Source organism: Xiphophorus hellerii, chromosome 8 (assembly GCF_003331165.1).
Source record: "Xiphophorus hellerii strain 12219 chromosome 8, Xiphophorus_hellerii-4.1, whole genome shotgun sequence".
In the NCBI taxonomy this organism is placed as follows: domain Eukaryota; kingdom Metazoa; phylum Chordata; class Actinopteri; order Cyprinodontiformes; family Poeciliidae; genus Xiphophorus; species Xiphophorus hellerii.
The window spans coordinates 17,000,572-17,012,632 of NC_045679.1; the positions used below are offsets into that span (position 1 = coordinate 17,000,572).

The 12,061-nt window shown below is 38.0% G+C and overlaps 1 protein-coding gene across 10 annotated transcripts in view; it reads left to right on the top strand.

Annotated features, from left to right (window-relative positions):
* The window catches only part of znf618 (zinc finger protein 618), a 44,708-nt gene extending 33,957 nt beyond the window's left edge, over positions 1-10,751 (top strand). For 7 of the 10 annotated variants that reach the window (XM_032569790.1, XM_032569789.1, XM_032569788.1 and 4 more), the window contains 5 exons: positions 1,895-1,942; positions 2,327-2,404; positions 3,076-3,234; positions 4,072-5,171; positions 5,959-10,751. In XM_032569790.1, coding sequence (XP_032425681.1) covers positions 1,895-1,942; positions 2,327-2,404; positions 3,076-3,234; positions 4,072-5,171; positions 5,959-6,498 — 1,925 coding nt within the window. In that variant the 3' untranslated portion in view covers positions 6,499-10,751. The remainder of the gene's footprint in view (positions 1-1,894; positions 1,943-2,326; positions 2,405-3,075; positions 3,235-4,071; positions 5,172-5,958) is intronic. The other 3 variants (XM_032569791.1, XM_032569796.1, XM_032569797.1) reach the window with 3 other exon arrangements.
* Positions 10,752-12,061: the final 1,310 nt, after the last annotated feature.

Here is a 12,061-nt window from a genome sequence, read left to right on the forward strand (position 1 = left end):
GGTCAGAGCTTTAGGAATGTCTTTCCAGAAGCTCAGTGTTAGTCAACTTTATCTATTTGGGAAGATTTTTCTGTTGCAACACCAACAATTTTCAATGACTTGATCTAAACTGTCACATATGGACATGCCAAATACCTTAATGAGAAAGTTTTCATACGAGACAAAGACTGAAAACCTTTGTTTGAATTAAAGCTCGACTTCCAAACCCTAACTTTGGGGGGAAAAAAAGAACTATAACACATTAGAAAGACTTAAAATGTAATAAATTTTCAGAAAACATAGAATTGGATAGAATTTGCATATAACTAATAATAAGCATTGAAAAAATACTTTAAGATGCGTTGAAAAATTTTTACATTCTTAAAAATATTTTTATTTAAGTAACTCAATTTACTAAGTGGAACACATAAAGATTAATTACATGCAGACTGAGGCTTTATTTTTGTTAATTTTGTATATTTTTAACTGGTAGCTGATGCAGACATGCCATTTAGGATTTAGAATGTTACATCAGGTCAATAAAAAAACATTTTAATCCAAAAATATGGGCTTAATGAAAAGTATGTGCACTGCTCTGTTTTCATATGGTGCTTTTTAATTTCACATAAAACCTAATAGGAATCAGTATGTGCTTACAAGCCCAAATATTCAAAATGTTACTGTTTGAGTATACTATGATCAAACCAGAAGGCTACATATGCTATAAAGTTCATTTTGTGTATACGATCTTAATCTGGAACGTCTTAAACTAAAAAACAGTATCCCAATAACATAAAATTGCCTGGCTGCACAAAACTCATAAACAGAAGCCCCCTGGAGTTCCAGCAGACACCCCAAGGCATAATTCACAAAGTAAAAGTGAAAACCAAAATAAATTGTCAAACTAAACCAAGATGCACATGAAGAACTCAGAAGGCATTAATCTTTATTTTGCAAGTTCATGGGAGGAAAAAAACGAGTGGGGAAAAAAAAACACATCCCCAGGGGATTGTTAGGTTTTCTATACTTCCATTTAATTAGGCAGGGATTGACTAATAATAGGCTGTCTTAACCATTGCATTTACTTATTTTTAAATGCAGAAAATAAGGCAGTTTCTATTGCCAAACAATAAATAATCCTGGGAGCTTGGATCATAACAATTATGACAGAAAATGACTGTTTTGGGATCTGTAACCAAAATAGAATACTGTAGAAGTCCAGGGATTAGCAAATCCACAACTGCCTGAGCTAGTCCATGGTTTCACTCCAATAAATTCCTAGTTACAAAGCAGTGTCATATAATAACCTCTCATCTTTTTGCAAATATGTTTGCAGGTAAAAGCTCAAGGAAGTTCATTTTGAGGGAAAGCATTACCAAACTTTGGACGTTTGAAAGAAGGTTTTGTTTTTGTTTGTGTAGTGATCGCTAATTAAAATATTAGTTGCCATGTAATCATGTAAAAGCAACCAGACCAAAACACACAGTGATGAAGATTATTAGCTTAGCATTATTATTGCTTGTGTGGACTTGGAAGTTTAAATTTGGTAGCATGATTATAGGCTATTTACTACTGCAGTTATAGGGTCTAAGATTAAAGCTGACCATACAGGCTTTAGCTACTTTATATCAAAGCAGCCCTGATGATGCTGCAACTAGCCTTTATAGCTCTAGAGATGAAGGCCTTTTCATGTTTTATTAGACTGCACTTTGGTTTTGCTTTTAAAAAAAGCATTTACACCCTTTTGTTATTTGATACTCCTGTTTTTGAATAAGTCCACTCTGAATTATTGTTGCAAAAATAGAAGCATAGAATCTGGAGTTCGACAGAATTAATGAAGGAAGGGAAAGAGTGATGAGGAAAGGCCTGCACCACAGTGTCTGTAGCTTTAAATCTTTCCCTTTTCTCTTGTCAGCAGGAACTCCGAGCCCTCTGGTGGCCACCACCTTCTCTACATCACAAAGTAAGTAACAGTGCCAAAAATTAAAATATTGTACTATTTTTCTGGACTCCAACTTTCCAATTCTTTTTTTTTTGGATTTGTTTGTTTAAGTTAAGATGTAAATGCTGTTTGTTCTGTTATTTTTTGCTTTCATAGAGTCAATTACTAAAGACTAAAATAGCCCACAATACTAACAGAATAAGGAGGGGCTTCTATATTGGATGTGATTTTATCTTGAATCACAGTAACCTGCAAACACCCTAAAAGGTTATATGATAATAGAAGTGAATTTGATCAATCCATGACAGGTCAAGGAAAATATTAGCCAGGTTTGCAAATGCACAGTATTTTTATTATTCTGATGACAAAGAGTCAACAGTCTTTTGGGCGTTGTGATCTTTTTAGAGCCCTACACTTGTGGTGCTTGTGGCATCCAGTTCCAGTTCTACAACAACCTCCTGGAGCACATGCAGTCGCACGCTGGTGAGTTTACGAATACAGATAAGCCTTGAGCTTAGCACCGAGACAAATGAATAATGTGCACAAGTCCTCATTGGCAACAAGGTTTGAGGTGTAGTTTTTTAAAGTTGTGCTCAATATTAATGCAGAGTTTTAAGAAAGAGATTGTTATAAGGGTTGTTGCAGATCTGGATCTGAAGCTGCTGTGGTCTTTGTCTTGTTGAAAAATATTTTGAGAATCATACACTTAATAAGGTGCTTGTCTTTTGTTTGGCTGTGGGACATTTTCCGGTTTTTACCCTTACTTATACCCAGACAGTCCATTTCGTTCCAACATATTTCTGCTTTGTGCCAGTAAAGAAATCGTTTTGTGCCCATACACATAAAATTTATGTTTGTAGTTAAGTGGTTTTAATGAATTTTACTTGTGTAAACAGTTGAGTTTCATCTTGTAAAGCAGATGACACTTAGCACTGTGACTGTGATCACTCATTCAAAAGTTTAAAGATGTACACCACTGATTGGAAAGATGATTCATTTACTAATGAATCAGGGTTGTCTAGAGCATAATTTTTAGGTTTCTTTTCCTATTTTTTATCCCTAAATTTTTGTACCTTTGTTTTACAGTTTCACAACTGGCTTCCCAAGATGTGATCTATTGATAGACGTTTTTTCTGCCATCTGTTTATTTTCAGCTGATAATGAGAACCACACCAAAGGGGACTCTCCCAAAACCTCTTCAGCTTCGGGTCCTCAAGAGCAGCTGTGGAGAGGGTCCCAGGCTCAGGCCCATCCCTCAGTGAAAATACAAATCCAGCCTCAAAGTATCTCTCAGAGGAACCATACACTCAGTCGTAAGTACTGCTAGCTCATTAAGTCTAAGGGTGTAGACACACAACATGTAAATGAACCCTCCCTCTTTCATCTTTCTTTTGATATCTACAGCTATACTATTATATTGGTATTATGGATATCCTGATTAAGATTTTTATCAATGCCAACCCTAGTGATTTTAAATTAAGTGCCAGCAGGTTTCTGCAGCAGAGATGCTGCAGAACAGCACTTTCCCCATGTTGGAAAGTGCTGTTCCAACATGGGATTATCTAGGTTACAAAAGCTTCTTTAATGTTTTGATATAATATCACCTAAAGCAGATGCACTGGTCCAGGTCTATTTCTATGTTAAAGAAAAGTAGACAGAGTTGATTGTAGCAGTAGCTCTTTTGTAATTTAACTTAGATTGTTAACCCACACTAGCTAAATAAACAATGCATTGACTATCGCCTATAATGCAGTTTTTGTACCACCAAAGAAGTTTGTGATTTTTTATTTTTTTTTCAAAACTGGCCGTGGAAAACACGGTTCACCCTGTAACACTATGGGTGCAACTGGCATCAAATCACAGAGAATATGTCAACAATATATGTTTTTGAGAGCTCTTTAGTAAGAAACTCAGATCCAGCATTCAAGGTTGGATTGGGACATTCCTATTTGTATAGTATATTGGTAATGTTAAATGTAAAATTTAGAACCCTTTTCAAAAAACTTCCTGACTTTTTTATGTTATTTTCAGGAAATTAATATTTTTCCAGCATGTCAAATATTGGAATCAATCCATCAAATAATAATACTGATTATCTCTGGGGTTTTTTTTTTCTTTTTCCCTGGTAATCCATCTGACTCAACTGGCAGAGAACAATGGGCTACCTGAGAAGGAGAGACAGCAGGTGGCTGAGCGCCTATTACGGGTAATGTGCTCTGATCTGAACATGCTCAATGTGCTAAACAGCAAAGACTTCCTGAAGCTGGCACAGACCCTTGTGGACACAGGGGCTCGTCACGGTGCCTACTCCACCCGCGATGCTCTTGGCAACATGAGTGCCTTGGCACTGCGCCAGCTCCCCCGTATGTACAACCAAGTGAAAGTCAAAGTCACGTGTGCCCTGGGCTCCAATGCTTCACTGGGCATCGCAGTGACCTGCCACTCCCAGACCTCTGGCCCAGATGCCTGCTACGTGCTCACAGCCTATCAGGTGGAGGGATCCCGCCTCAAACGTTACGTCCTCGGTGTAAGGGAGGCGGAGCTGAGGGAGGGGCCCGAGCAGATTCACCACTGGGTGCAGAACGTGCTGTCTGAGTTTGTCATGTCAGACATTCGAACCGTTTATGTCTCCGAGCCTCGACTGTGGGCAGCCGGATTCGCAGGATCGCCACTGGGAAGCGGCGGGCGGGGCAGAATATGTTTGCGGTGTGCAGGGTGTTCGCTCGGCGCCGTCGTTCAGGCAGTTCTTGGGAAACGCAGCCTCCAGGCTCGAGGGCTTCACGAGTTAGCCGAGCTTCTCTCAACCTGCAGAGATATTGCCTCGTCTTCCACGCTGGCCCTTCGTGAGGAACAGTGCTTCAACTCATCCACAAGCACAACTGAGGAAAGTACACAAGGCTCCCCTGCACAATGCCCCACACCTCCATGCTGGGAGCGCATGGCAGAGGCCCTCCTGCAGGTCCATGCACACTTTGAACACATCTGTGAGGCTTACGGCCGCAGTAAGTCCACCGCGCCACTTCTTCAAGGACTTAACAAACATCTGCTAAGCACCCTGGCTTGTCTCCTGGCACCTCTTCGCTTGGCAGCTCTGGAGCTGAGCAGCCAGAGGAGACCAACCCTACAGCAAGTACTGCCTGTCTATTTGCGCTTGGAGAAGTTCTTCACATCTAAAGCTGGGGAGGCTGGAACCGGCACCGCTAGCAAACTCTGCCACTATTTTCTTGAAGCCCTCAAGGAAAACTTTAAGGTACCAAATTGATAATACTTCCTTTTTGTTTCCTGAACTGTATTTTCTCCTAAAAAATGTTATTGAAAAATTTAATAAAAGATTACAGCTGTCAGACTCTAAGCTTGATAATAAGGAAAAAATTGATTCATCTCATTGAACTAGTGTTTCTGATATACAGAACCTTGCAAAATTATTTATTCTAGTGGTGATGGCATCATATTGTGGGGATGCTTTTCTTAGGATAAACCTTAAAGATAATAAATTGTTCAATCCAAACAGAGACTGTGGTCAGTAAAATTACCGGTACCCTAAACGTACAAGCAGAGCTTCAATGGAATGGTTTAGATCAATGCATGTTCACATGTTAAAATGATCCTATCATAGTCCAGATCTACATGCATTTGGGATTCACTTGCATGATTTAAGAATTGCTTTTCACAGTTGATCTCTGCTAAAACTCACTGAACTTGAGCTATTTTTCAAATAAGGACAAGCACAATTGCAAAAACAAGAAAAATCTATTGAAGATTGAAGCACAAGCTGGTAGAGACTTACCTTAAATAACTGTATAGCAAAAAGTGGTTACATGAAAGAGACTATAAATATATGAAAATAAATGCATTTGTATTCATTTTTTTTCTTTTTTGGAAACATTTTAAATGAATATGTACCGTGTCAACTTTGTTAGTCTGTAAAATAACCCAGTAAAACACTCTGAATATTTGTTCAGAACGCTGTATAATTGGTAATGAATAATTCTGTTTGGTGTTCATTCAAATAATCAGTGATATTTCTCTGTCTACAGGTTGAAAGAGCCCACCAGGTAGCCATGGTCCTGGACCCACAGCTCAAGCTGCGTTCAGTTCCAGCCTACCAGCACGAGGACATCATTTCCCGTGCCTGCGAAATGGCTGCTGAAACCAGGGATGGAAATCTGAGTGGTGGAGGTGGTTCTAGTGGAGAAGAGAGGGATGGAGACGGGCCCCCCACCCCGAAAATAAGCCGTGTAGAAGGCGCTGGAAACAACGGCGGACCCTCAAGAGGTTCCTCTCTGGTTTCTGGGAACGACGAAGGTCCGGGACAAGTTAGACAAGAGATTTTTCAGTACCTGGCCGAACCTCTTGTCCAAGGTACGCCTGACCTCTTTCAGTACTGGAGCTCGACAGTGAGCGAGAAGTTCCCCAGGCTCGCTCGCTTGGCGCTGTGGCTTCTCGCCGTGCCTGCAGTGGGCATACGCAGTGAGTGTGTGACTGTGTGTGAACAAAGTCTGGCAATGAAGAGGAGGCAGCAGGTCACTGCTGAGGAGATGAATAAACTCATTTTCCTTCGTTCTAATATGGGTTAGAAAAACAATCCAACAGTCCCTAATCAACCAAACGATCATCCAACCAATGACTGAAGATGCATATTTATGTACTGTAGGTTTAGACGAACTGTAAACATCAGTGTGTAAGAAAACTAAAGACTCCTCAAGGCAGAATAATACAGAAAAAACACACACTGCAAAGACTGTACACACATATAAAATTAAATGGCTTTTTATATATTTTGTGAGGACTGGGCTGATGTAAAGTACAGAGCAAAGAACAGGAATGGATTGGTATCTGACAAGACGAGACAGTCCTGTTTGTTGCGCTGCCCTTGGTTTAAGACGCACGTGTGAGCAGGAAGAATTTCATCTGTCACAGTCAGTGATTTAAATTACTCCAGCCTAATGATTAAACCTCTACAAGGCTACGATGCTGTTACTCTCACTGGTTGACAACATTTTCAGGTAATTAGAGCTCTCACTGCTTCGGCCTACTGTTACACACATCTGAAAAAAAACAACCTACTTCTCAAAACCGTTCAGGAGGGAGATAACGGCAAACTACTGTAGCAGTATATTTAGGGTGTATAATGAAAGAATTACGTAGTTAATATTCACTGCCACTGCACCTCTGAAAATTAGGTGCACTAGGTTTAGGATTTTCTTACACAACTAACCTAAAATGAAAATACTTCAGCTTAGTCGATGTTGGACAATAGGCAGAAAACGAAGCTTAAACGTTGCGGATGCTTTGATGGCCAGAAAATGTAGCGTTGGAGGATTTGCATGCACTGCATGCATGTTTTTCTCAACTGAGAAGGTAACTAATTTTATGTGATGCTTTCCTTTTTAATTACAAATGGTGAAGAAAATTGCTGAAATTGTTTTCTTTGCTTCTTGATATACAAGTCAAACCATTAGAGTTGCACAGATCTGAAATTAATAGAAGTTGAAGGATTAAAAGAGGAAAGCATCCAATTAAATGTTTTCGTTTTACGTTTTTTAATGAAATTGTTCAGTCATACTTGTTATAGCTGGATTACTCCCAAAATGTATTCCATAACATTATGAAATAATAACTTTTAAAATGTTTTATTGTTTTAAAACAGCACAACCCAGGTAGTATATTTCTTAAAAACCTCCTACAGTTGATTTCACTAGTTTAATGGTTACCAGTGCTGGTAATTCAGGAATGCCACATCATTTTGCACCCGCTATCAACGAGTAGCATCAATGCACTTGTTTTAGATTCACACATTGTACCTTGACTCTCAAAAGAACAGCTTATCATTCATTTGGTGAGCTTGCTTGCACGAGTTTATTCCATAATGGCATTTTTCAGCATGTATATGTATTTATTTTTTTGTAGCTCGTTTAGAAAAAAAATACAGTCCATTGGAAGTGTGCTGGTTTATTTATTGTTGCTTCCCAGTTTTATCATTCTACTATAAACATCGTCTTCCTATTTTGAGCTATAGATTTCCATTTTTAAGGCAATAAGCTTTAATACAGCACACCGGTCCCGTTATCTGACTGTTCTCACAACGCAAGTCATTAATCTGCATCAAATCGTTTTAACGTTTGTAAAATCAATAGGATTTTCTCAGGAATGAGCACATCCGAGCAGGCACCGCCACTTTTTCCTCACTGTACCTAAAAAGAAACCAAACTGTGACCTCAGTGCTGAGGTGGATACCGAACCACGACTTTGTTTTTCAACCATTCCACCCAAAATACACCTGGTGCCATTGAAAAGAAACACTGAGGAATTTTATTTTATTTTTTATTTTTTTGGTCTACCAGTGTATCCGCTAAACTTAACATAAGTGTGATCATGAAGTGAGTGTACATTAAATTGCGCTAATACCTCCTTAAATGGCTTGGAAGAATGGAAACTGCTGTTTGTTGCCTTTGGTAATTACTATTCAATCTCTGGTTTGTTCTCTGTTTTTGGGCCTTAAGTCTCTTCCTTGACTCGACCTGTAACCCTTCAGTTATCTTGCCTTTATTTTGTACATTAATTGCCTTCTTTTATGTTAAGCATTTGCTTCTTTTCTTTTGGCCATTCATGTAGACTTATCAGGAATTTATAGCTGGAAACAGCATCCTCTAGTGTCCACATGGTGACTTTTTTTATCATGTATAACTGTGTGACTGAAGTGCTTTATTTATATGTTTATTAGGTGAAATCAACTGAGCATGTATGCTCATAAAACAGGTCAGTAATAACTTAAGCATTAAAACAGGTATCCACTGTATAAATAGACATAAAATGACTCTACATGAGAATCGAATTTCAATATTTAGATTATTTTTATTGGTGTCAAACCGAAAGACGTTTCAAAACTGATACTGTGATTTGAGATTGTATTTTCACAGTTTGAATTTTGCTTAATATTCCTAAATGCTGCAGTGCAGTTATTTATTTTCTCATTTTCCCTCACCAAGTAACCCTTCACTTTGTAAAATAAAAAAAACACTTATATTTCTCCACACCTCAAAATCCCCTTACCATATTATACACTGTACTAAATGAGATGTTTTGCAGCTTTCAGGTGATATCGCATTCTTTTCTGTTGAAGCCTGTATGACAACATTTTCAGTACAATAACAGCCTTCTCAGAAAACACTGATGGACTGTACACGTAAACAAAGTCCTTTTAACACTGTTAGCACTCACTTTTGCACAGACAGCTTCACACTAATGCAGTTCACAGTGATCATTGGAAGGCTAAAGGCAGGGCTGTTTTGTTTAAAGTGAATGTAAGTGTGCAACAAATGAAAATAGATCTGTGGGAATAGTAACACGTTTGTAAAGCCAAAAGAAAAAAGAAAACTGATTAATCTTTTCTAAGAATTTCAGATCAGTACCAGTTTTGATTCAAACTCTTTTTTCCCCCTTTAATCTGATTTTAATTTTATGAAACACTTAAAAAAAAGACAAAGATCCGAGGATTTGCTTTGCAAACTTTTTGTTTAGCTACATATTTTTAATAGACTTTAGATTTTCTTTCTCCCAAGTTCCTAAAGGCCTTGCCACCCCTACTTCCCTATCCCCACTTTATGATTTCTTAGAATATTTTGATTTTATTATATTTTAATAAAAAAAAAGAAAAAAAAAAGAAAAAAAATGACTGTAAAATCTGTTTGAAATACAGTTTCCAAGTATCAATCCAATGTTTTACCTCAGCACTCAGAAGGCAGTATTGAGATTTTCAGAAACCAGTTTATTGAAATGTGGGTTAGATCAAAGAAATGGTCAAAATATTGTACATGGTTGTTGGTTTCAACAGTTTTCCTGGACTTACTGATGAAGGGATTTTTCTCAAAGTTTTTTCGTTTTCCAATAGGATATGCTCTGGGACAAAATGCCATTGTTGACAAGAAATTAAATTTTCTTAGAAATAGTATTCTTTTTTGTTGATTAAATGAAAAATATAACTAAGATATGCATGCTTTTGATAAGAGTAATCATATATAATATTATTAACCAGTGTTTCTCATCAGATAAAAATGAATCCTTCTGGCTCTGACATGATGTTACTTTAAGGTACTCTGACTGAATTTCTGCCTCTCAAGGTGGAAGTAGCTATTCTGTTTTCTGGTTGGTGTTTAGAGGTTGACATCATCCCTTTTCAGAAATGGACTTTGTAAATACAGGAGAACTGCTGTTTTTATGCCACAAGGGGGCGCCTTCATTCAAGAGAAAAAGTGGGGAGCACCAATAACATTATACCTCTTTTTTCTACAGTAGCATTTCAGAAAGTTTTGATATAATAGAAAAGTCAGCTTAGATACTTATACTAGAAACGCTGAATTCAGCTGTAAGTTTTCTTTTGTTTAAGGGGTTTAACTTATTCGGATAATAAAAGTTCAGTTGTGAAGTTGTGGTAAATGAATGCTAACATGGAGATCTGTTCAACTAGTTAATTAATTCAGGTTAAGAACTCGGTGTTGCTTTCATCCTATTTTACAGGCATTTCTTCCTTTTTATACTCAGCTAAAATGCAAAAAAAAAAATATGTTGGATTCTGTTCAGCTAGTCTTTTTATCGCACTTTGGCAGCAGACTTCTGTGTAGATTCAGATCTGAGTTGTCTTATTAGTAAACCTAATTTATACTTTTGTAGCAACAATATTTTTATATAACGGCAAAGAAACGGTTGTCTTTTTGGTTTTGATTTTTTTTTTTCTGTGACATATATGACAGCGCTATTCAATGTTTCTTGAATACATTACCCTCTGTAGTATGTTATGTGTGAATAAACTTTAAACTTCTGTGTGACAATATGCTAAGCTTGCTGTAGTTCTTGCGTAAAGGTTTTGTGTGTAATCTGTTTGTCTTTTTGATCTCTATTTTCTGTGAAGATGAAGGTCAAGAGCTACGCTTCCTTGAAAGCTTTCTCTTGCATTTAACTTGCAGTGCCTTTCAGCTCCGCTTTCTCTTCACCACATCTGACCGGTGCAGCAGTTGCAACAATTCATCTGTTGATCTCCCACTTTTTCTCCCCTCACTCGTGAACAATCCCCTTGCAGGGTAAAAAGCTAAGGCGGGTCCACTGACCCTTCCTAAAACTGCGAGACTTTCACTTGTGCAGAAACCGCTTGCTGCATTTTTGATGGTTGTGCAGCAGACTCCACTTCTTTTGCCTCTGGACCTTACTCAAGGTCAAAGATATACTGTTAAACAAATGTGCATTTGCTTGCAGCCATTTTCATGTGTGTAGAGAGTAAATTAAATTCAAACATACTGTACTTTATTGTTCCCAAAGGAACATTAAATATTGTTGTAAGTCATTTAATTAAAGACTTATTGCAGAAACAAAAAACGGAGTTGGAGGCGTGGCCAGCATAATCCTGACGTAGCCCTAAAACAGCTGATTCTCAGAAGAGATCAAAAAAGGCAGAATGAGCAGATGAAATCTCATAATCTGAGATTGATTTTTCCCCAAAATTGTAATGATTATGTTTAGTATGTCCCACTGATCTATCCAAACTTATTCAATGAAGCATAATAGGTTTTGTTTAAATTACACAAGCGCACAGCAAATATTACAAGCTGGGTTTTATCTAAGGACCTCATGTCACACAGGGCTGAATATAAAGGCATGTCACACTTTTTATACTTTTATTTGTAAAAGAAAAAGTTGCAAACCTTGTATATATATATATTTTTATTCACATAAAAAAATACAACTAAACTTGTGGTAGTAGAGTGGCAAGCTGAAAAGATGTACGAGATATAAATACCTTCGCAAGGCACTGTAAAAGTAGTGAAAGAGAACCTCGTGACATTTGAGATTTTACTCTTGTAGAATTCAGTTTGCTTTTTTTCCCCAGTATAATTTCACCTCCAGGGAGAAATGAAGCCTTCCATAGTTTCTGACATAGGTGGGCGTCAGGCACATGTCGAGTGAAAACAGGCTTTACACAAAAAAACAGCCACCTTTGAAGCCCGCCCACAGGGCGTGTATACGCAGAAGCTGCTTAGAAGTGCGTGCAAGGGTTCCTCAGGGGGCTACGGATGGGGGGTAAAAAGGGAGGGAGTGGGACAAAAAAAAGTTTCTGTGTTCTTCATAGGCTGCTGTTGTGGTCCCTCC